This window comes from Ursus arctos, unplaced genomic scaffold (genome assembly GCF_023065955.2).
Source record: "Ursus arctos isolate Adak ecotype North America unplaced genomic scaffold, UrsArc2.0 scaffold_36, whole genome shotgun sequence".
NCBI lineage: Eukaryota > Metazoa > Chordata > Mammalia > Carnivora > Ursidae > Ursus > Ursus arctos.
This window is the reverse complement of record NW_026623050.1, coordinates 19,431,112-19,458,230: the sequence shown is the minus strand read 5'-3', so window position 1 is coordinate 19,458,230 and position 27,119 is coordinate 19,431,112. Positions and strand designations below refer to the sequence as shown.

The following is a 27,119-nucleotide window of genomic DNA, read 5'->3' as shown; positions in this document are numbered from 1 at the left end:
TTTTTCTCTGGTCTTAATGCAAGTAAGCAAACTTTATCTGGAGGCCTAAACGCCTGTATTTCCTTATAAGGAATTTATTGATTATATGTCGTGAACTAAAATTGCTTGAGGGTAATTCAAGTCTCCAAAATTTATGTTAGACTTAGCAAAAACAGACAGTCACTAGGGTGTTGCTTTTCTAAAGTTGATTATTTCTCAATGTTTAATAGCCATGCTAAATGGGGTCAGTAAAAAGATTGGATATCAGTTGACTTCCATCTCCTACTGTGTTTTTTTTTTTTTCATCTGCACATGGAAGGAGATGAGAGTAGTTAATGAAAGCACTAAATAAATACTAAGTTTATAGAAATGTCAAGTGTTAGCTCTGTAGCAGTGCCAGAATACACCAGTGATAATGGCATAGAAAAACTCAATAATGATAATCGGTACAACCAATGAGTTCCTATGAAACAAATGTTGTCTATTATTTCTTATCACCCTTAGAAACTCAAGGAGAGTATACAGTCAACACGGAAGATCTCTAACCAGAGATTCCAATATAGCCAACGCTCATTTTTCTTAAAAACAGCAGAAAATATGAAGATGGATAACTAGAAAAGAAAAGACGGGCCCCATATCTTTTTGGTGCTCCCCTTTATCTCTTAGGCATGCAAGTTGACTGATCTGAGGGTCACTTTTCTTCATTGTTTATCCACCCAGTAGTGGAAAAATAAATCAGTGAAATTTTCATAAACAAAAAATAGAAAAGGTGAATCTAGGAATCTTTCAAACTAGATAACTCATCTACAAATAACTAGAAGAATGCTACACTTTCTTCACATCCTATCTTCAATTTTACAGCTGATAGCACTCATCTAGTATTTCCTTCTGGATTTATCAACTCATTGGGTAAACATAAAATTGGTGGTGCATTTTTTAAATTATATGGCTTCTTATTAATGCCTGAATCATTACTTACGAATTTAGTGTTGCATAGGGAACAGTGATCCAGTCAATTACCAATTTAGTTGTAAATGCGGCTGTTATGCTGGATTGCAATAAGCAAGTAAAGAAAGGAAAGGGGTTCAGCAAAGCCATTATTTCTGTCAAGGGAGAAAAATCACATATTAACCTTGCCCCAAATTACTGCAGTTCAAAACTACCAACATTAAAATGAAATAAAAAGGTCATACCCTATCATTCAGCTGGTGGACACCAGCATTCAAAATACAACTTTTCTTTGGTTAACAATCCTTTAACCCACACAGTCTATTTATGAAATTTACTTGTGGATGTCAAAACACAACAGTGTACAACTTTATCACTTGTGGTGATTAGACAAAACTCGTTTTTCCTTCATTTGTAGCTCTGGTAAGGTCTTATAAGGTATATTTGAGCAAGCCATTGTTTCATGAAGGAGATGATTCTAATGGCAAATGGAGGAGAGGATTCTAGTTTTGTTTTTTTGTTGTTGTTTTTTAAAATCAACTATAGTGAAATAAATCTACAGTTGTTTAGCAAAGTAATGCCATACTAACTCATTCGTTCTCTTGACTCTTAGCTTTAATAATAATAATATTAAAAAGTACTGTTTAACAAATGCCTGCTCTGTTTCAGATTCTAAAACAGGAGCTTTGTAATCATGATAGGCATTTATCATAATTGTTTTATGTAATTATTGACCTAGATCTATTTTGCAAAACAAAAAGCCAAACCTCCCTTGCCTCAAGAATTATCCGCATTGAATGCAAATACCAGGCATACAGCAGGCACTCATTAAAGAGTTTTTAAGAAAATAATATGAATTAGTTATTAGCATCATTATGTTTTGAGGGGAGGTGTTGGGAGAGGAATTGAGGTTCAGGAAAGCTAAATAACTTGGCTAGGTAACACTGCTTCACCACTGTTCAAACCTGATTTTGTCAGGAGAAGTAAATAGATAAAGCAACAAGTATCAGTTCACAGAAGAGATTACTATGATTTGATTATATGAAGAAAATGTGATAGTGAGAGGGAGCTACCAAGGAACAGGGCAGGGTAAAAGCAAACACGTCTCGATTCCCACAACAGCAGAAAGGACGTTTCTCGGATCTGTGAACAATCCATTTTATAGATGATATTGTTCTTGAATAATGAATTTCAAGTAATCAGAGTTTCGAGCATGGTGCCCCAGGGCCATCGTGGCTTAATGGGGAATCAGCAATATAAGGCAATGTGTCAGTGGTAAGAAACTCTTGCTAACAGTCATTGAAACGCATGTCTGGAACTCAGGTGAGACAAGCCTTGAGTGCAAAATTAAGAGTCGGCCCTTCACTTGCACAATCCTGGGAATCTTATCCTAGTGAACCCCGGTCCTGGCCCAACTGAAGTGTTGTAAAGAGTGTGAATTTCAACGGTTGCTTTAAGCTCCAGAGCTGTGTTTTTCAACATGAAAGCCACGTCAAATGTGGCTATTTCAATTTAAATAAAATTAAAATTCGGTTTCTCAATTGCTCTGGCCACAGTGGCTATAATTTGTTGAATCATTTGCATTTTCTCTCTACAAACTTTTATATATTTATTTTGAATTCATTCATTCTACCACTATTTATTGAGCAGATAACAACTATGGGGCACTGTGTATAGTCAGGGGAAGGGGAAGAAAGGGATTCTCAAAGACAAGTCAGAGGCAAATCCTTCTTCCAAAGGACCTATGGCATAATAGGTGAGCTAAGACTTGCCAAACAAAACAAAACAAAACAATAATTTGAAGTGGAACAAATTCTCAAGCAGGAATTTAGACTGGGGCGAAATTATTTACTGTGAGATCTATCAGAAGTCTTTATGGAAAAGGTAGTATTTAAAATGAGACTATAGGGCTAGGTAGAGCTAAAAATGTGAATATAGCAGAATAAAGTTCTATTTTCAAAAGGCAAGGCAGGAAGAAAACCTGAACCATACATGAGAGGATCTGTTTGGGTTGCTTTGAATGCAAGGTGTTAGGGAGTTGGTATGCTTTCCTATGTTTGTTGGTAACTTTTAAAATAGTTTAAATTTTCACTATCAATACCTTTAAATTAAGAAGTAATTTTTATGTTATTAATAGCTGATCTCATGCATCATTAAATTCCATGAATTGTAAGGTCACTTCTTAGCTCCTGAGTTTCAATTCCCATGAGAAAATAGTAGTGCTGGAGTGAAGTCATTCTTGATCTAAGTGGGTCTTAGGGAATAGTGTCCTGCTCTGTTTTATGGTAACTTCAGTGCCTTGCAGCCCTTGGATAACTCGGTGTATTATACACGTACAAAAGAGGGCTGTCCGATTACGCCTTAAAGACAGGGTAACCATTTTTCAGAAAAATGAAGATGAGTATCTTTTATGGATTTTCTGTAAAATACTTGTGAGTGCTCAGGCACTATGCCACAATAAAACACCATCCGTTTTCGGGACGATGTTTAACAGAGATACCGCTGAGAGACTTCCTCTTCTTATCAATGTGCCAAACTTGTTTCTTCCAGCAAACTGGAAATAGAATTACTGCCGGTATCCTGGGTCAAACAGCTAATCATTTTCAAACCAATTAACAGATAATATTTATAATTCTAGCACACAAACCATGTAGAGCCAAGATATCAAAAAGAACAACAAAAAACTACAAGTACCAGGTAGACATGTGTGTGTGTGTCCATGTGCACATAAGTAAAATATAATGAAATGTTTTCAGACAAGGATGCTTTTTATCCCAGGGATCTAACTCTGGGCTGGGGAATAAATCTCAGGGAAAATACAAAGCTGGATTAAAATCCACATCTGTAAAGCCATAAGGGAAATCTGGAAGGGCTAAACATAAGTACCCTAAGCTTCCAGCTTCTTTATAACATTTTGCCATGTTATGGAGCAAAATCTGTTGGACAGCAGGCAGAAAATGCATCAACACAATTATATGTAGATGAAACATTAGTAATTAATTCTCAACAGGATAAATTATAATTAAAAGATGCTTTAAAATAAAAACAAGGTCTTTCACATGAAAAAATGCTCAACATCACTAGCCATCAGGGAAAATACAAATCAAAACCACAATGAGATACCACCTTACACCAGTTAGAATGGCAAAATTAACAAAACAGGAAACAACAAATTGTGGTGAGGATGTGAAGGAAGGGGAATCCTGTTACACTGTTGGTGGGAATGCAGGCTGGTTCAGCCACTCTGGAAAACAATATGGAGGTTCCTCAAGATGTTAAAAATAGAGCTACCCTGTAACCCAGAAATTGCGTTACTAGGTATTTACCCCAAAGATACAGACGTAGTGAAGAGAAGGGCCATATGCACCCCAATGTTCATAGCAGCAATGTCCACAGTAGCCAAACTGTGGAAGGAGCTGAGATGCCCTTCAACATACGAATGGATAAAGAAGATGTGGTCCATATATACAATGGAATACTACTCAGCCATCAGAAAGGATGAATAGCCACCATTTGCACTGACATGGGTGGAACTGGAGGGGATTATGCTAAGTGAAGTAAGTCGAGCGGAGAAAACAATTATCATATGGTTTCACTCATATGTGGAACATAAGCAATAGTACGGAGAACCATAGGGGAAGGGAGGGAAATCTGAATGGGGAGAAATCAGAGAGGGAGAAAAACCATGAGAGACTGTGGACCCCGGGAAACAAATTGAGGGTTTCAGAGGGGAGGGGTGTGGGGGGATGGGATAACAGGGTGATGGGTATTAAGGAGGGCAGGTGTTGTGATGAACACTGGGTGTTATACACAACTAAAGAATTATTGAACACTACATCAAAAACTAATGATGTCACTACACAGTGGCTAACTGAACATAATAAAAAAATAAAATAAAATAAAAATAAGGTCTTTGTATCTGAGGGAGACATACTTGATGTTAAAGGGAGCCACTGATAAAAACAGGAAATAAAATAATACACACAGGAAATGTTTTCGCTGCTTTTCTTCTATGGAACAACTCATCAAATCCTCCTAAAACACTTTTACCTACGGTGCTTCAATGATCAGAAAAGTTAACATAATCCTAAATGTCTTCCAATTGCAGAACTAAAACTAGTACATTTTTTCTTTATAAAAATCTATGATATTTTTACACCTGAATCAGTGTAGTCAAAGTCCTAAGCTTTCAGAAAACACGGTGTAACTGAAGAAGTTCTAAAGAGTATTTCACAGCATTCGCAACAATGCAGATTCTGGGCGTCAAGTGTGAGTGACAGGATAGATGGGAGCCTAAGAAATTTGTCACATGAGTACTGACCACAAAAATACTCTTCAGTTTCCCAGTACTCATAGCCGACACATGTAAAAATGTCAATCAATCTGGACTACTATGTTATCCCAAATTCCTATGTAATGCAAAGGATATCTTGGAAGTGTAAGAAACAAATTTGGGCAAATCAAAACGAGAAACTCCTTCAGTGCAGGGCCCAGGAGCAGTGCCCAGGGACTTGCCCTTCCCCTAAGGTCTTATGAAGATGAGGCAGAAACTTAGGGGCACAGTGAGCTTAACCTCTGGAGGTGAACCACCCAAAAGGGGAAGAAGGGTGCAGAGGGGAGGAGCCCAGTGAGGCCGCTGCGTCCAGTGAAGTCAGGAGCAGAGCGCGGACAGGGAAGGACTGGGAGGGTCATTAAAACAGCCCAGGGCTGTGAGCTGCCTCTGCAGCTCCAACAGCAAACCGGTTAACTCTTGGGATGGGATCTCCTCTGCTGGGCGAAAAAGAAATGCCTCTGAAATTTCAAATCAAGGGGCTGCACTATCTCAGTGGCTAGATTCTTTGCAACTGCTCCAGACGTGGTGCAAGTATCAGCAACGGCCCATGGAAATGTCGTACTCTGCATAGTGGTTATGACCCAGTTGGATCGTTCTTGCGTCCAGCCCAAAGAGGTGCTAGTACGTTACTCTCAGACTCATTTGTGGTTTCTTAGTGCACACAACTACTGATCAGTGAGAATCAATCACTAGATAAGTGTGTTACCAGCACTTTCTAGACACAAATTACATTAAATAAGGTCCATTAAGTCATTTAATGAGGAACCCATGAAGTACAATCAGTACCACATTACATTTCTAATGCCTTGAGGTGCACCTTGGATCTGGGACCTCTATTTTCCATAAAACTTTAGACTTTTTATTTAGATTCATATCAATATGTTCCCATAAAAGAAGTTACTAAATTCAATTTATACTGTCCCTCATGAAAAGTACAAACTGTCATCAGCTCCATCAGATTACAAAAGCACCTGCCACTCAGGAGATGAGAGGAACAGAATCCGGAGGCGAGCAGAATAGCCTTAAACCGCAGCAGCCTCCCCCTGCTTGAGCGACATGAACACTGAACATGGACCCTGCTCAAATACCAAGAACACGGGGCTTTCGTGGAAGTCTATGCCTTTCCCTCTCACAGCGTCTCTGAGTATAATTACTTAAAAAATAAAAGATGATTTTTATCTCAAAAACTGAACCATTTTCATGCAGTTTTTATTCTCTTTTTATTTCAGGTCAGTTCTCTAACACTCAAGGAGCCACCTAATTCACTTGGGTCCAGCTGTATCAAATGGACAACGTCACAGTTTAAAATCCTTAAATATCAAGATACATGTATTTCGTTTTCTCCCATGGATCTTATCACTTCTTCTTTCACACCGCAATAGTTAAGCAAAAAGCTTTTTCTCGTGTTTTTGTTCTCCAGTGATATGTAAAGATCAAGCTGGAGTTTCTAATCTGCATTTAGCGACCAGAGTACCTACACTGAGTTGACGTAATTACAGTCAGAATGGAAGAAAAATAAAATTTTAATTTGCCTTTACACAAATGTATGATTCCTGCTGGATTTCTTATAACACTGAAAATGTGCTTGATTTCCCCTTACTTTTTATAAACACCTAAAATTATCCGGGATCCCCAAATTGGAAGCCCTATTTAAAAGACTTTAATCTTTCCATGCACATTATTCATAATCAACATCCACTGAGGACCTGGGATGTATTTTTGAAAATAAATTATTTTGGCAAGAACAAGTCAGGTTCTATTAGGAAATTAACTTAGCTAGATTACCCAAATAGCCTATTAAGCTGCTCTCCTTGCTTCCAGTCTCACCCCTCCAATTAATTCTCTATTCTGCAGCCAGACCCATCTTTATAAAACGCAAATCTGATCATGCCACGTTTCTACTTAATAGTTGTAGAAGCCCTACATTTCCTTCAGAATAAATCCAAACTCCTTAACTTAGCTTACAAAGCATCTGCTTTTCTCTTCAGATTTCACCAGTACTGCTTTCACTAATATTAGTATTAAAGGCTTTGTGATTAAGCCTCATGACCAGCTTGGCACCGTGGCTGGTCAGTTGTTCCAGCCTTCGGTTTGGGAGGGATCAAACCCCCTCATAAGCCTTTGAGGTTTTGCATATGTGGGGCCCTCCATTTTGTAATGATCTCTCTTGCTTTTGTCCCTCACCATACCCAGTCCTTCTTTTTCTAATACACCCTGCTTAACTCTTACTTATTCTTTATATTTTTTCCTAGTCTTTATATGTGTTCTTCAAAGTCACTTCTTCCTAAAAGCTTCCCTTGATCCCCTCTTACCTCCTGCAGGGCTCTATTTGAGCTTCCTTCGTGTTCACAAAACACCCCATCTTTTCTTTCTCAGAGTACTTTCCAGACTGTATCGTAATTACACTTTGAGTTCTGAGGTAGATCAGTGATTCTCAAACCTGAGTATGCATCAGAATCACCTGCAGATTAAAATACAGATTGCTAGACCCCACCCTCAGAGTTTCTGATTCAGTAGCCCCTTTGTGAGTAGGAGGGGTGAGGGCCCTGATGTGCATTTTTCCCAGGTGATGTTGATGGTACAGGTCTATGATTAGACTTTGTTAACTGCGCAGTAGAAAGTAAACTTTGAGTGGTGCATGGGTGACTCCATAGGTTAACTGCCTGACTTGATTTCAGCTCAGGTCATAATCTCAGAGTTGTGAGATCGAGCCCCATGTCAGCTCCATGCTAAGCGTGGAGCTTGCTTAAGATTCTCTCTCCCCCTCTACCTGCCGCTCATGCATGTGCTCTCTCTCTCTCAAATAAATTTAAAAAAAGAAAAAAGAAAAAAGAAAAGAAACTTTGAAAGCAAGGCTTTGAGTTATTTATCTTGGCATACCTATTGTCTATCCTAATGCCTTATACACAAGTTTTTATTGCATGGATTGGCAAATTTAGAGGGCCCAAATCACCTTACACATAGAGATAATGGTGAAGTAAGAAAACATTTATCTTTGGGGCTTCCCAAGCTCAACATTCACCAGATTTCCTAGTATTTCAACATTTACCACTATGTTTTCACATGATCAAATTTTCAACATCTAAATTAATGATGAGAATAATCTAGATTGCATACTGGTTAAATATAGAATCCCTTGATTTTTTTTTTTTTTTAAACTGAAAGAGTCAGATATCTTTGAGCAAAACCATAATTAGCATAGCCAAGCCTACATGGCTTTTGATAATAACTGGGAAAAGACAAATTATTTTCAAAAGACAAAATGTGATTTTTAAGAAAGAGCTATTCTAAAAACAAGGGTGTTTTATATGGAAAACTGCAAAATAGTTTAGTGAAAGGATTAAAGCATTTGTGTTTGTTTGTATTCCTCCCCCCACCCAGATTTCTGTTATTCCCTAAGTCATTTTCTCCCAGAAAGTTTACATCTGCAGAGGCGCCAGGGTGGCTCAGTCCATTAAGCATCTGCCTTTGGCTCAGATCATGATCCCAGGATCCTGGGATTGAGCCCCCTGGGGCTCCCTGCTCAGTGGGGAGTCTGCTTCTCCCCCCCCCCCCCACCCCACTCTCAGCCCCTCTCCCTGCCCCTCCCCTAGCTCATGCTCTCTCCTGCTCTACATAAATAAATAAAATCTTTAAAAAAACCCAAAAAACCTTACATCTGCTAATTTATCTATTTTTAACATAGCTTGGGAGGCTTCAAATTTTTTAAAACCATATAAACTTGAGGAAACCTCTTTTAATTTCTGCTTTGCCTTTTAAAATATTTAGTAGTGCAAAAGGCTATAAAGAATTATGTAATAATTAAAAATTAGTAAATATTAGGGTTTTGGGGTTTTTATTTGTTTGCTTGTTTTTAGAATATCAGGTAATGAGATTAGCATGGAATTGAAAATCATTTTATTCCTAAAGCTGAGTTTAACAACTCTTTTCACATTTACTATTTTACAAAAACAATTTACAGAAAGACCTGTTCTGGATACTATAAGAAAACAAGTCTTTTTTTTTTCCCCCCGTATCCAGGCTGCATTTTAGAAAGACATGGAATACAAAGCAAAGTATTATTGGTTGATTAGATTCTGTGCTATAATTTATACATAACTTCTATTTCCAAGTTGCTGTAAAACATTACTTTGAAACAATGCTTCCATGACACCTAACATCAAAACAAATTCCAGTGAGGCACAAATTTAAACATGAATAAACTATAAAAATTCTAGATAAAAAGATAGGCTTGGATTTGTAAAGTAAACTCAAAGTAGAGAAGATATTTCTCAATATGATACAAACCCTAGAAACTGTAAACTGAAACAATTGACAGCTTAATTAAAAAAAAACACACACACAGAAAAAACCGTTATAAACAAAATCAAAAAAGATGATAGGACAAAAATTATGTTTGCAACAATTATCAAGACAAAGGTCTAATTTCGTTAAGACAGAATGATATCCTACAGATCAAAATTCCACAAACCAATAAAAGAAATGAACAAAACTTTGGTCAGGGAGTGAATTGGTTTTTTAACATATGAAAAGTGTTGAAACTCATCACTAATAAGAGAAATTTAAATGGAAACTCCTTAGTAATTTTTTATATTTATCAAATCAAGAAAAAAAGGGGAAAAAACAACTTTGGTAGATCACTGTATTACTGAGATGTGGGAAAAGGTACTTTTATATATTGCTAGAGAAAGTGAAAATTAATAAAACCTCTTTGGAGGATAATTTTCCAGTATCTATTAAAATTACAAACCTGTAAGTCTTGTTCTGTCAGTTATACCTCTTGAACTTTTATCCAACAGATATATTTTCACAAATTACAAAATGATATATGTAAGCTTCTTTTCCAGCATGGTTTGTAATAATATAACATTAGAAAAAAACCTAATTTCCATCACTGGGGAAGATTAAATAAATTATGAAATATCCATTCAATAGAATTCTGTGCAAACATAAAAAAAGTGAATATTTAATGCATTGATATAAAACTATCTCAAAGATAATACTATTCAGTGAAACAAAGTACAGAATAAAGCATGCTAGTATGTGTGTAAAAAAGTGGATGGTGCATATATATGTATATGTGTGTATCTGTATATATACATTGATAACTATATGTTTATGTGGAGAGCATATATGCTTGTATGTGAATATAGTATCCTTGAAAAGATACATAACAAAGTGATAATATTGTTTACTTCTAAGGAGGTGAAGTGGGGAACTGAGACAATCAGACCACAAATAGGCACCCCTGGCACTGGGGACACACACTGGGAAGATGAGTCCCCATTACATCTACCTTTGAAAACCAGTGGGAAGTTAACTAAAGGAGCTTTAAAAATTGGGGGAATGTGCTATAGGGCACTATAGAACCTTTTCTATATAAGGCCACTACTTTCAAGACCAGGAGATGTAGCTGTCATACCTAATATATAGAAACACAGAGAGTTAGACAAAAGAAGAGACAGAGAAATATGCCCTGAATGAAACAAGACAAAATCATAGTAAAAGAGCTAAATGAAACAGAAATAAGCAATATGCCTGAAAAGAATTCAAAGTAATTGACATAAAGATATGCACTGGATTTGAGAAAACAATGAATGAACTCTTTGAGAACTTCAAAGAAGAGATTGGAAAAAAAAAATCGAGCTGAAGAATTCAACAGCTAAAATAAAACATACTTTAGAGGAAATCAACAGATTAGAAGATACAGAAGAAAGAATCAGTGATCTGGAAGACAGAGCAATGGAAAGCAACCACGCTGAACAGTGAATAGTAAAAATAATAATAAACGAAAATAGGTTAAGGAAACTCAGTGACATCATCAAGCACAATAATATTGCATTATAGGGATCCTAGAGGAGAAGAGAGAAGGGGCAGAAAACTTATTTGAAGAAATAATTGCTGAAAACTTCCCTAATCAGGGAAAGGAAACAGACATCTAGGTCCAGAAAGCACAGAGAGATTCTAATAAGATTAACCCAAGGAGATCCTTGCCAAGACACATAAGAATTAAAGTAGTAAAATGTAATGATAAAGAGAGACTATTAAAAGCAGCAAGTAAAAACAGTAACACACAAGGGGAAGCCCATAAAGTGATCACCTCATTTTTCAGAATAAATTCTACAGGCCCAAAGGGAGTGGCATGATATTTTCAAAGTGCTGAAAGGAAAAAATCTACAATCTAGAATACCCAGCAAGATTATTACTCAGAACAGGAGACATGAAGAGTTTCCCAGAAAAATGAAAGTTAAAGGAGTTCTTTAGCCTTACAAGAAATGTTAAAGGGAATTACTTAAGAGGGATAAAAAGGCCATAACTAGAAATAAAATTATGAAAAGAAATTACACAGGTGAAATCAAATCTCTAAAAAATGAAGAAGATTAATCACTTATAAAGCCAGTACGGGGCACCTGGGTGGCTCAGTGAGTTAGGCATCCAACTCTTGATTTGGGTTTGGATCATGATCTCAGGGTCGTGAGACTGAACCTGGCATCAGGCTCTGCATTCATCAAGTATTCTGCTTGAGAATCTCTCTCCCTCTTTCTCAGCCCCTCCCTCCATTTGTGCGTTCTCTCTCTTGCAAATAAATGAATACAGCTTAAAAATAAAATAAAGCCAGTAAGGATGTTAAAGCACAAAGCTAGTAAAATCAATTATATCAACAAAAATTAGTCAAGGAATAAACAAAATATGTAAAGTATGATATCATATACATAAAACAGAGGGGGGAGTAAAAATACAGTGCTTTCAGATATGTTAGAATTTAAGCAACCACAACTTAATAGAGACTGCTATACACATAAGATGCTATATATGGACCTAATGGTAACCACAAATGAAAAACCTGTGATACCAAAAAAAGAGAAAAAGAGAAAGTAATCCAAGCATATTACTAAAAAAAGCCATCAAATCAGAAGAGAACAAGAGAAGAAGAAAGAAATAGGGAAGAACTACCAAGTTCTACAAAAACAACCAGAAAACAAATGACAAAATGTAATATAGGTACATATCTATTAATAATTGCTTTAAATATAAATGAACTAAATGCTTCAAGCAAAAACCACAGGATGACTGATGGATTAAAAAAAAAAAAAAAAAAAAAAACCACAACCTATGTATATTCTGCCTACAACACACTCACTTCAGACCCCAGGCACATATGAACTGAAAGTGAAGGGATTTTGAAAAAAGATATACCCTGAACATGGAAGTGGAAAAAAAAGAAAAAGAAACAGAAGAAGCCTGGGGTTGTAAACTTATATCAGACAAAAGAGACTTAAAAAAAAAAAAAAGAAAAAGACTATAGCAAGAGACCAAGACGGGCATAACATAACGATAAAGGATCAATCCAACAAGAGAATATAACAATTGTAAACATCTATGCACCCAACATTAGAGTATCTAAACAAGGCAATATTAAATGGAGAAACTGAAAGTAATACAATAATGGTAGGGGGCTTTAACACCCAATTTATATCAGTAGATAGATCATCCAGACAGAAAATCAAGAAGGAAAAAATGGCTTTGAGTGACATATTAGACAAGATAGAACTAACAGATATATACTGAACATTTCATTCAAAAATAGAATACAAATTCTTTTCAAGTACACATGGAATATTCTGCACTATAGATCACTTAAAGCTGCAAAAAAAGTCTCAATAAAGTTAGTCAGATTGACATCACACCAAGCATCTTTTCTGACTACAACAGTATGAAACTAGAAATAAATTTTAGGAAAAAGCCAGAAAAATCACTGACACATGGAGGCTAAAAACATGCTACTAAACAACCAATGGGTAAACCAAGAAACCAAAGAAGAAATAAAAAAAAAAATACATGGAGACAAAGGAAAATGGAAACACACTGGTCCAAATCTTTGGGATGAAGGAAAAATGGTTCTAGGAGAGCACTTTATAGCAATATAGGCTTGCTTCAAGAAGCAAGAAAAATCTCAAACAACCTAATCTTACACATAAAGGAGCAAAAAAAGAAAAACAAAGCCAAACCAGTAGAAGGATGGAAATAATAAAGACTGGAGCAGAAATAAATGAAATAGACACTAAAAAACAGTAGACAGATCAATGAAACCAGGAGCAACTTCTTAGAAAAGATCAACAAAATTGATAAATCTTTAGCCATGCTTCAAAAATAGAGTTCAAATAAACAAAATCAGAAATGAAAGAGGAGAAATAACCGACACCATAGAAATATAAAGGATTATAAGAGAATATGATGAAAAATTAAATGCCAACAAATTGGACAAACTAGAAGAAACGGACAAATTCCCAGACACATATAATCTACCAAGACTGAATCAGGGAGAAATAGAAAATTTGAACAGATAAATTACCAGCAATGAAATTGAGTTAGTCATCAAAAACTCCCAACAAATAAAAGTTCAGGACCAGATGTCTTCACAGAAGAATCCTACCAAACATTTAAAGAACAGTTAATACTAGTTCTTCTCAAATTATTTCAAAAACAAAGGAGGAAAGAAAGCTCCCAAGTTCATTCTATGAGGCCTACATTACCCTGATATCAAAACCAGATAAAGAAACTAAAAAAAAAAAAAGAAAAAGAAAAAAAAAGAGAGAGAAAGAGAACTACAGGACCATGGGCCAATATCTCTGATAAATACAGATGCAAAAATCTTCAACAAAATATTAGCAAACTGAACACAACAATACATTAAAAAATCATTCACCATGATCAAATGGAATTTATTCCCAAGATGCAAAAGTGGTTTGATATTTGTAAATCAATCAATCTGATACATCACATCTATAAGAGAAAGGATAAAAACCATATGATCATTTCCATAGATACAGAAAAAGCATGTGACAAAATACAACACCCATTTGTGATAAAAACCATTAATAAAGTAGGTTTAGAGGGAATATACCTCAACACAATAAAGACCATTATGAACAACCCACTGCTAACATCATATTTAATGGTAAAACAAGAAACAACAAAAAAAACTGAAATCTTTCCCCCTAAGATCAGGAACAAGACAAGGTGTCCACTTCCACAACTTTTATTCAACATAGTACTGGAAGTCCTAGCCACAGCAATCAGAAAACAAAAAGGAATAAAAGGAATCCAAACTGGTAAGGAAGAAGAGAAACTTTCCCTAACAGCAGATGATATGATAATATATATAGAAAACCGTAAAGATTCTACCAAAAAATACTAGAACTAATAAATGAATTTGTTAAGCTCACAGAATACAAAATCAATGTACAGAAGTCCATTGCATTTCTATACACTAATGATGAAACAACAGAAAGAGAAATTAAGAAAGCAATCCCATTTACAATTACACCAAAAATAAGAAAATACCAAAGAATATATTTAACCAAGGAGGTAAAAGATCTGTACTCTGAACACTCTAAAAAGCTGATGAAAGAAATTGAAGATGGTACAATTAAATGGAAAGATATTCTATGTTCTTGTATTATTGGAAGAACAAATATTGTTAAAATGTCCATACTACCTAGAGCAAACTACAGATTTAATGCAATCATTATCAAAATGCCAACAGCATTTTTCACAGAACTAGAGCAAATAATCCTCAAATTTGTATAGAACCACAAAAGAACTTGAATAGTTAAAAAAAACCTTGAAACAGAAAAAACAAAGCTGGAGGCATCATAACTCCAGATTTCAAGTTATATTACAAAGCTGTAGTAATCAGAACAGTATGGTACTGACACACAAATAGATAAAAAGATCAATAGAACATGATAAAAAGCCCAGAAAAAAAAAAACAAACCCATGATTATATGGTCAATAAATCTTTGACAAAGCAGGAAAGAATATCCAATGGGAAAAGGACAATCTCTTCAACAAATGTTCTTGGGAAAACTGGACAGCTACATGCAAAAGAATGAAAATGGATCACTTTCTTACACCATACACAAAAATAAACTTAACATGGATTAAAGACCTAAATATGAGAACTGAAACTATAAAAATCCTAGAAGAGAGCACAAGCAGTAATTTTTCTGACATTGGCAGTAGCAACATTTTTCTAGATATGTCTCCTGAGGTAAAGGAAATAAAAGCAAAAAATAAATAAACTATTGGGACTGTATTAAAATGAAGGCTTCTGCACAGCAAAGGAAACCATCAATAAAACTAAAAGACAACCTACTGAATGGGAGAAGATATTTGCAGATGACTTATCTGAAAAAGGGTTATTATTCAAAATATATCGAGAATACAACTCTGCACCAAATCCTCCGCCCAATAATCCAATTAAAAAGGACAGAAAACATAAACAGATGTTTCTCCAAAGAAGACATACAGATGATCAACAGACACATGAAAAGGTAATTTCCTAGAATCACATAACTTCCCAAAAGTGAATCAGGAAGAAATAGAAAATTTGAACAGACCAGCGATGAAATTCAATCAGTCATCAAAAAACTCCCAAAAACCAAAGTTCAGGATCACATGGCCTGACAGATTTATATCAAACATTTAAAGAAGAGTTAATATTATTTCTTCTTAAATTATTCTTCTCAAGCTATTCCAAAAAATAGAAGATGAAGGAAAATGTACGAATTCATGAGGCCAGCCAAACACACTACAAAAAAAAAAAAAAGAAAGAAAAAGAAAACTACAGTCCAATTTCTATGATGAACACAGATGCAAAAATCCTCAGTAACAAATTAGCAAACCAAATACAACAATATATTTTAAAAAATCATTCAATCAAAATCAAGTGGGATTTATTCCTGGGATGCAAAGGAGGTTCAATATTTGCAAATCAATGTGATACATCACATTAACAAAATGGATAATTTTTAAAAAGCTATAATCATCTCAATAGATGCAGAAAAAGCATTTGACAAGATACGACATTCATTCATGAAAAAACTCTCAAGAAAGTAGATTTAGGAGTAACATATATAAAGATAACAAAGGCCATGTATGAAAAATCCACAACCAGTATCATACTCAATAGTGAAAAAATGAAAACTTTTCCTCTAAAATCAGGAATAAGACAAGCATGTCCACTCTTACCACTTTTATTCAACACAGTACTGGAAGTCCTAGCTGCAGCAATCAGACAAGAAAAAGAAATAAGAGGCATCAAAATCGGTAGCGAAGATAAAATTTTTATTATTTTCAGATGACATGATACTATATATAGAAAGCCCTAAAGACTCTACCAAAAAGCTATCAGAAATGGTAAATGAATTCAGTAGAGTTTCAGGATACAAAATTAATATACAGAAATCTGCTGCATTTCTATACACTAATAATAAAGTAGCAAAAATAGAAATTAAGAGAACAATCTCATTTACAATTGCCCCCAAAAATAAAATACTAGGGATAAATTTAACCATGGAGGTGAAAGACCTGTACTCTATAAAGTATAAGACAGTGAAAGAAATTGAAGATGACACAAATCTAAATATATTCAATGTTCATTAATTGAGAGACTATTGTTAAAATGTCCATACCCAAAGCAATCTTTAAATTCAATACAATCCCTATCTAAATACCCATAGCATTTTTCACAGAACTAGAATAATACTAAAATTTTTGTGGAATCATGACACCTGAAATAGTAAAGCACCTTGAGAAAGAAGAATAAAGCTGGAAGTATCACAGTTCCAGATTTCAGGATACACAATAAGGCTATAGTAATCAACATAATATAGTCTTGGCACAAACACAGACACATAGATTAATGGAATTGGATAGAGAGCCCCAAAGTAAACACACACCTTTACGGTTAAGTAATTTACGAAAAAGGAGGAAAGACTACACAATAGGGAAAAGACAGTCTCTTCAGTAAACGGTGATGGAAAAACTGGACAGTTATATGCAAAAGAATGACACTGGACCACCTCCTTACACTGTTCAAAAAATAAACTCAAAATGGATTAAAGACCTAAATGTGAGACTTGAAACCATAAAACTCCTCAAAGAAAGCATAGGCAGTAATCTCATGAACATTAGCCTCAGCAACATATTTATGGATCTGTCTCCTGAGGCAAGGGAAACAAAAGCAAAAAATAAACTGTTGAGAGTACACCAAAATAAAAAGCTTTTGCACAATGAAGGAAATTATTTACAAAACAAGAAGTTAACCTATTGAATGGCAGAAGATATTTGCAAATGGTATATCTGATAAGGGGTTAATACCCCAAATATATGAGCAACTTATAAACCTAACACCAAAAGAACAAAAAATCCAATTAAAAAATGGGCAGAGGACCTGAGTAGTCATTTTTCCAAAGAAGATATACAGATGGCTAACAAACACATGACATCACTGATCATCAGGGAAATGCAAATCAAAAGCACAATGAGATACCACCTCACATCAGTGACAATGGCTAGCATCAAAAAGACAAGAAATAACAGATGTTGACAAGAATGTGGAGAAAAAGGAACTTTTGTGCACTTGGTTTGCCTTTGTAGGAATATAAGTTCATGCAACCACTATGGAAAATATGGGGGTTCCTCAAAAAATCAAAAAAAGATATGCCATATATATGATCAGTAAGTCTACTGTTGCATATTTTTACCCTGCAAATTAAAAACACTACTTTGAAAAGATAAATGTACTCCTATGTTTATTGTAGATTTACTTACAATAGGTAAGCTATGAAAACAAACCAAATGTCCATTGATAAAAGAATGCATAAAGATGTGGTACATATATTTGGTGGAATAGTCATGAAAAATGAATGAGGTCTTGTCATTTTTGACATGGATGTTCCTAGAGGACATTATGCTAAGTATAAGTCAGACAGAGAAAGACAAATACCATATGATTTTATATGTCAAATCTAAACAAAGGCAACAGAAATACAGACTCAAATGGTGAGACAGAATAAAAATGGTGGTTGCCAGAGGGCAAGTGGGTGGGGGATAGGCAAAATAAAGGTTATTAAGAAGTACAAATTTCCAGTTATAAAAAAAGTCACAGAAATGAAAAATTATAGCATGGGGAATATAGTCACTAATATTGTAATAACATTTTATGGTGGTAGATGGTGACTACAGTTATAGTTCTGAGCATTGAATAATATACAGAATTACTGAATTGAATGTCATATACCTGAAACTAATATAAGACTGTATGTTATACATACTAATATAAGACTGTATGTTATACATACATACAATTTGTGCTTTGGAGTTTTAAGAAATCTTTCTTATCCTGCACTACAAAGGTATTCTCCTATACTATCATCATTTTTACCATTTACACTCACCTCCATCCTTTTGAGTTCACACTGTATATGGTGTCATACAAGAATCCAGTTCTTTTTTCCCTTATCTCCATATGATGAGACTCCATATGATTGTTCTTAACACTCTATACTAAACTATTGTTCCTTTCCCTAATTATATGTGCACAATTTCTGGTGTAAAAAAATTCTGTTTTTGTACTTGTTTAATGAGATTTGTTCTTATGTGAACCAATAGCTCAGGTAGATTCTGTCACTTTTTGTACATATATAGTCATATCATCCATAAATTATAACAGGTTTTTTTTTTCCTTTCTAATACTTATTCTCTTATTTCTTCAAATATTATGTTATAGAGCAGTATTAATAGAATAATTATCTATATATCTGAAATGCATGCAACTAAACTTCATCTGTTTAACTTTAAATGTCATATTTTTTTTAATGTAACCTTAATCAAAGAAAAAAAAATTGTGCTCCATCCTAGTTTTCCGAGTTTCTTTTTTAATCACAAGGAGGCATCATATTTCAACATATACTTTTTCTACTTATGTTGAATAAATATGCTACCTTTCTTTTAGTTAAGTACTATAGTGAATTATATTGATAGATTTTTCTAATGCTGAACCATCCCTGCATTCCTGGGGTAAAATTTCTTGGTCCGCTTATATTTTTAAAATGTCACTTGGTATTTGGAAAACGTTTCATAGTGTTTATTAAACACAATGGATTTATCACTTTCTTTGGATGCATTGTCATAATCCATTTTTAGAATCAAGAGTTTACTAGTTTCACTAACACAACATACTCTTTTGTTATTTTAGAATTCATTAAACTTTCATTTGTGACTTTATTTTGTTAGAGAAACTGAAATACATGTTGATGAAAACAAAGGTCTAATTAGTTTTAAGCTTTGGATTTTCATGTTTCTTCATCAATACATAAAATATGTCAAATAATATACCTCTCATTTTGAGCAATTCCTTTTTATAAGAATTTATATATTGCTTATGAAGCTGGCATTTAAGAAGAAATTTCATATTCATAACCTTTCTCCTACACATTTTACAAACTTAAAAGAAATTTAAATTTTAAACATGTATTTGCTTAGATCCAGTGTTAATACAATAATCCCACGAGGTAGTGAAAAGGCACTTTAGGTGCAGAATGAACACCATTCCCTAAACTAATGCTACTGATTACATAAGAAAGCCCATTGCTTTAAAACAAACAAAACAAAACAACAATAAAACTTAAGAAAAGTCAGGGATACATTCTAGCCAGTTCCTTAATAATCACTATTTAAATAGTATCTCCGATTAAAAGTTAAGGAATTAGAATTTTTCTATTTGTAATTTTCAAAGTCATATTTTATTTTTAACTTCCTTTTTATTACTGAGTTATTTAGAAGTGGCTAAGACAAAAACAAAAGGAAAAGAACAAAACTACAGAAAGATAACTAAAGCAACTTCTTCGGCTAAACTAATTGGAAAAGTACACAAGTATAGCTCAAGGCTAGACTTTTCAAAATTTAATATGTTTAAGTTCATGTAAGTTGCCAGTTTAAAATATTCTTGGAGGATATTTTCTGTCCCAAGAAGTTTTCAGAAGATATCTTGGTCAAAACTTTTAAATAAATAGCAGGATACTTATCACATGCTGACGACATACAAATAGATGTTTTTGTATAGAAGTTCCATTAAGTAAGTATTTATTTATTTCCGTTCCTCTATGTGATGTAGTGATAGTGTTTTGTGCCATAAATACTAAATAAGACAGATTTTGTTGTTCTCATTAAACTCAATATGTACAATGGGAATTAGACAAGTAAAAGGACATTTTAACACGTGTAAAAAAAAAATGACCACTTTTGATCACATGGTACAAGATGGCTTACAATGAAGTTTACATTGTTTCTAGAAAAACTGGAAAAGTAGAGGAAAGAAGGGCATGCTGCTGTTCTTTAAGACCACAGACTGGAAGGGGCAAATATAATTTCCACCACAAAAATATTCATTGCACTATTATTTGTAAAAGTGAAATATTAAAATCGATATGTACATTGTGGTACAATTATATGATAGGTAGCTGTAAAAAAAAAAAAATCAAAAAACTGTTCCTGAACATATCAGCATAGAGAATTCTCAGAAAGTAATACTGAACTTTAAAAACTGCAGAATTCCTACCCAACAACATTCAGGCAATCTGGTTCTGGAGTTAGCACATGTAACTATACAACTGTAAAGCCTATTCATACAATGTAGTACATGAGAGATTGGTGGAGATATCGGCGGTACCACAAATAGATAATAGACATGTATATTAACTATACACAAAATGAATCCGAAAGCTAATATCAAATTCATAACAGAGATTGCCTCAGAAGCAAGAGGCAGGGTAATCTGATTTGGGAGGGAAGCAAAGAAACTCTAGGCATATATCTATATATTTTTTCATCAATTTATGAAGCAATCATGTCCCAATGAACCCGTCATAAATTGAAAATGCTGTAAGTCAAAAAAGCATTTAACAGACCCAACCAACCATACATCTCATCTTAGCCTAGCCTACCTTAAATATGCTCAGAACTCTTACATTAGCCTACAGTTAGGCAAAAGCATCTAACACAAAGACTATTTTATAATAAAGTACTGAATGTCTCATGAAATTTATTGACTAATGTACTGAAAGTGAAAACCAGATGGTGGTGTGGGTACAGAACGGCTGAATCGGTTGTTTACCTTTGTGACCATGGGGGTGAGGTTGCTGTGGCTCCCTATCACTGCCCAGCATCATGGGGGAGGATGGCACCACATATCCGTAGTTCAGAAAACGATCAAAATTCAAAATCTCAAGTACGGTTTCTCCTGAATGCGTAACGCTTTCACATCATTGTCAAGTCAAGAAATCGTAACGTGAACCATCCTAAGTTGGAGCCCATCTGTAGGTGATTTTCCGTAAATAAGGATGTAGGTAGTAGTTGGTAGGTAGGTGGGTTGGCAGGCAGGTAGCTAGCTATCATTCAGCACTATTATGTATTAGGCACTAATGTAAGTCTAAGCTCATTTCAGGGAACAAATGATAGTTTTTAAAAATAAAATACAAACGTTTCAAACAGACTTGACAAGTAATTTTTTCAGACTTGCAAATTTTTGGCCTATCCTTTTCTGGAAGAACATCTATATAAAAAGATTATCTGTAATCTGAAGGCTGCCTTAGGAGCATGGAACAACAGCAAGAGGAATTAACTTAATGATCTTAACAACCATATTACCAAGCAAGAAAACATCCATTTCATTAAAGTCCACATAAGGAGTCCTCTATTTATGGGATGGGTAGAACAGACTATTTAAAACTCCAAATCTCAAATTTAAATAGAAAAACATCCTCTTGAGTATATTAAAATGGAGAATTTCTTTTAAGTGTACACTGTGACAAGGATAAAGATCACGGAGTCTGAAAAATCTTCGCAATGTCAAAAGCTGACAAAGGACTAAGAAAATCAAGAATATTAACCAGAAAAAGACAAAAATTCTATTTTTAAAAATAGGCACAAATTTAAAAATAGGCACTCAAAAATCTAATAAAGTTATGAGAGGATTCTTTAACTCATTATTAATTAAAGAAATATAATTAGAATATTGGGCGAGTTTATAGATTATCTCATGTGTCTTTATGCAATAGATCAATCACCTACGTCCACACTGCCACATTTGAGTTCTTAGTTATGCTAAATTGAAGGACAAACATAGAGCTAGGTGATTCGGCCAAGGTGAAGGCTGTTACTTGAGTGTGCAGCCAGCCTCTGGAGAGCATACTTCTATTTTGTTCTTCTAACTGCAGCTACTTTGACTTTTCTCTTAAATCTGTTTTCCATTTTTATTCCAAGCACTATTTTTATATGGTTCTTCAAAAACCCCTTTGGAGAGAGTAAGTATGCTTCCACATTTAAATAATCAGAATTATACTGTGTCTAACAACCCTGAGATTCTTGGTTTTTTAGTTTCAGGCATTACTTCATCTAAAGAGAACTCAGATAAAAGAGAAACAGCATGAACATTAAAAATAAATCTTGATGAAGAAACTATGACATGAAGAGGCTCAGTAGGGCATCCAAGGCTACAAAAATAATAATTAGGGAAGCCTGGATTTGAACTCAAGGGTTCTGACATCAGATACCATGTTCTTGACCACAGAATTTGAAGTGGAATCATTGAAAGAGACTATAAATAGCTAACTAACATAGTGCTGTTTTTATAAAATTTATTTTTTATTACTTTATCAACCCAACTCTGTCAGGCAAAAGTGCTGAACACTGGGGCTACAAAGATGAAACTCACAGTCTAGTGGAGAAGACAGGCCAAACAGCTATTATATTGTTTTGTGCCTACTAAATGCAGCATGATAAGTACACTGCTGAGAATAGGTCAGGGTATTATTAGAGCAGATAGCAGGAACACCTACTTTAGCTAGGAAAGGCCCTACAAGCTTTCTGAAGAAACAGCCAGATGAGCTAGAGTTGGCCATGAAGGGGGTGTGGGGAGGTGAAACAATTCCAGGCAAACAAAGACAATGCAGACGAAGGCATCATGGAGTTTAGTGTGTTGAATCGTAGAATGCAAGGTGGAAATGAGGTTGAAGTAAGGAAAGAAAGAGCTCAGATCTTGGAGGACCTTTGAATAATGGCCAACTGGATTTAATCCCATTAAGTGAATGGGATTATAGAGTTAAAGATAGGAGAGTCACAAAAACATGGATATATTTTAAATAGTTTAGGTGGTAGGCTGGAAACTGATTTGAAGGTCCATTACTCAAAATAAGCTAAGTTATGCTGTAGTAACAAATAAATCTCCAAATTTCAATGAGTTAATGCAATAATGGATTATTTCTTAAATATTCAAAGTCTCAAACTGGCTGGATAGCCCTCCTCCACCTGGTAGCTACACCATCTGGCATGTGTGTACTTCTAGGTTACTGCAACAGAGAAGAGAGGGCTGCAGGATATCGCAGGATGTTTTCAAGCACTGGGACTGGATGTGGTGTTCATCAACTTCTCCCATACCCAGGACCCTGCGGCATGACCCAGTACAACTTAAGAGGCTTTAGGCAAGCACTTGAGTGTCTACTACAGAATAGTGCACTCCTTTCTCTCGCTTATGATAGACCAAATATACCTATACATTGTTATTGTATTGTTTGAGAAAAATCATCGTCTATTCATTTATTCAATCACTCAACAAATGCTTTTCTTGAGCACCTACTATGATCCAGGCAGTCACATAATTGTCACGGAGTCCAACATTGTTCCTGTGGGTAAACTTGTATTTGAGTCTCCATTTCCATGATGATATGTACAAAGGACAGAGTACCAGAGTAAGTGGAGTGGAAGGTGTAATATGGGCCAGATCCTGCATCTAATGGCAATTGTGAGGACTCTGAATCTGACTGAAAGGGACTTTCTCGAACATTCTGTGCAACAGAGGGACATGATCTGACTTACTTTTTAAAAGGATCATTCTTGCTGCTCTACTGAGAATAGATGTAGGATGGTAGGGTGCAAGCACTGACCTCTATTAAGAAGCTATGTAGTAGTCCAAATGAGCAATGATGGTGGCTCAGATCAAGAGAGAAGCATGGAGCTGGTGAAAAGTGTGAGATTCTGGATGTATTGTGAAGATAAGGTATGTAGTTTTGAAGATAAAGTCATCAGAATTTGAGGACAATTTAGATATGTGGTGTGAGGAAAAAAGGTCTTGAGCTCCCAGGAGAAGAGCATTATAGTCCACTGAGGGGAGATGGGGAGATGAACCTTAATCATTAAAACTTTTCTGAGATGGTTTCAGAAGGGCTCTAGAGGGTATTAGTTTCCTCAATTATTCAGATCCAATAGGTGCTTCCTTTAGAATTGTAAATGATTAACAATGTTTACAGAAAAGCCTTTTTCTTAGATGGAAAACGTAGCTCCAAATGTTCCCATTTTCCCACATTGACAAGATTTCCTATAAAATCTGTATAGCTCTCTCTACCTAAAAAGAAAACTAACTGGTTTGCAAACTATATAAATGTCTTTGTTTTTAAAGCCAAGTCAGCAAATATTAAGCTATGCTAGATTCATTTTGAAGTGACACTTCATTTACTTTTTGTTAGGAGCATGTGTGCTTTCTGGGACCTGTCCATTCTATATCTTTTATAAAAATAGAACTCTTAATGCAATTTATTAATTAAAAGTAGTAGTAGAGAAGAAAGACACTGAAAAAGGTATGCCACTTTGGTGATCTGGTTCATCCACTGGTGTGAATTAGAAGGGCAGGTCATATTTAATTTGAATTTTGATGAAGAGAGAATGGGGGAAGAATGTCTTTTAGACATATAGGACAAATAAATGCATGGATATAAAAGAGGATGGCCAATTCATGAAAATAACAGAATTCAGGGCTCATGAGAGGTGATAGTGGGCTTGGAGTTAGAAGGAGTAAGAAATTGAGGCTGGTAAGGTCTGGTGAGATTGATTATGAAGTTATATATGGATAACATACCTGCTATATAACAAGTTTCAATTTTACCTTTTAGTTGAAATAAAGACAATGGTGTTGAAAATGTAAAAGAATTGAAGAGCCTTATGGGAGGAAAATAGTAGAGAACAGACAAAGGGAAGCCACCCAATGGAAGAGCACAGTTGAGAGACAATTATCAGAAATCCAAGAGACTAAGTTTCTAAACTAGAGCACATCTAGCAAGAATAATAAGCTAAAGTTATGAACAATTATGTGGTTATACATTGTTTTTTTATACAATGATAAATTCCAACTTTAATTTTTTTCTCCTATTAGGCCTAGGAAGTCAGAAAGTTTTAATACTGAAAGAAGCCCAGCTTGAAACCTAGCTTCAAAGAGTCCCACTTGCTTTCATCTAATACATACTATCTAGACTCTGCCCCACTCAAGTAACCAAGAAGTTCCAGAGGCAGTTGTGCAGTTTTTAATATCTTGTGGAGTGACTGCTTTCTTCAGGAAAGTGGATAAGCAATAAATAGATATTAAAAAACCATCCCCAAACACCAGTGTTATAGAAGTGATAGCAATGCATAAATCATAGTGCGCATTAGAAAACTTCAGTGCAACAAAATGGCATATCACATATACATAGGGAAGAAATGTTTATGAAATCACATAACCAACAAAGGATTAGTGTCCAGAATCTATTTTAGAATTTGTTTACAAATTAATAAATAAAAGACAAGCCCATAGAAAAATCAGCAGAGGATTAATTGGCAATTCACAGAAAATAAAACTGAAGTGTTTATTGAGTGTATGTGAAAGTATGTTCAAACGGACCACTATTAGTGTTTATCTCTAAAGTAAGAGGAGAAGGAGAATTCCATTTGGAAAAAGCACAAAGGCAAATGCCATTTTATGTGTAACACTTGCCTTTAGACAATAAAGAACAGAGCAAATATTACTAAATGCTAACATTTGGTGATCTGGGTGGTAATCATATGCATGTTTGGTTTGCTTTCTGTATTTTCTTTTGTATTTTTGAAATATTCTTTAATAATAAATTTATATATACAATGATTTTACCATTCTTTTATTTAAATATTTCCCCATCTATCACTTTTATGAGGTAAAATGATAAGGAAGGCAGTTACGAGTTAGGGGAAGAACATAAGAGTTGAGTTGGAATCCTAAATTTTAGTTCCATACCTGCCACTTGACCACTGTGTGACCCTGAGCAAATCACTTAATGGTTCTGAAACTGACTCCTCATCTGAAAAAAGTTAAAACAACAACAACAAAAAGTAACAACAACAGTAACAACAACAAAAAACCACCCAGTATCTGCCTTTACTACAGAAAGTTATTTTAAGGAGTGAATTATTTCATGTAAATGAAAGTGATGTTCATATGTAAAGAAAAGGTATTGGGATTTCTCAAACCCTACAGTTAATGTGAAATTAACTGAACGTATTTTCTCATTTAGTGCCATTCTAAACTTATAGAAACAGACATTAGAAGCAGAAAGGAGACATAAATCTTTTCTTACCGGGTCTATTAGCTGAGAATAGAGTTCGTGGCAATTGTCAAAAATGTACTTGTACGTAGAATCCAGGCATGCTCTAACACAGTCCTTCACCACCATGCTGGCCTTTGGGGGGCTTTGTAGTTCCAGAACCTGACAGACAAATTATTTTCTTAAATTCAAAAACAGAACATTGCAATCCAGTGTAAACAAACTTAAACAACCTCAATAAATGTTTTTAGTTGATTCTCTGAGTTCAGGAAAAATGTGGTCTTAGAAATGTTTCAAACATGTAAATATTAACTTTAACTTCCTGATATGACAATTCAGTGAAAATGATCATAATCGTAAATATTCAAATAGAAGCACTTAGAGAGACCAATCACAGCATTACTGATTGACTCATACTTTTCAACAGTTCAACAATGATTTATCACCTACTGTATGCCTGACAATGGTTATACTGCAATGAACAAAAGAAATAAAAATCCCTTTCCTCATGGAGCTAAATTCTAGTAGATAACAAAAAAAAATCAGTAAAATATACTACATGATGATATACACTGAAAAGAAAAATGAAACAGAGAAGAGGGGACAGAAAGTATTTCAGTGGAATAGTA

General features: G+C 34.7%; 1 protein-coding gene across 3 annotated transcripts in view; it reads right to left on the bottom strand.

The window, feature by feature from the left end:
- The window catches only part of UNC13C (unc-13 homolog C), a 755,970-nt gene that overhangs the window by 215,643 nt on the left and 513,208 nt on the right, over positions 1–27,119 (bottom strand). For all 3 annotated transcript variants that reach the window (XM_057306313.1, XM_057306314.1, XM_048219406.2), the window contains one exon: positions 26,524–26,652. In XM_057306313.1, the coding sequence (XP_057162296.1) occupies positions 26,524–26,652 (129 nt within the window). The remainder of the gene's footprint in view (positions 1–26,523; positions 26,653–27,119) is intronic.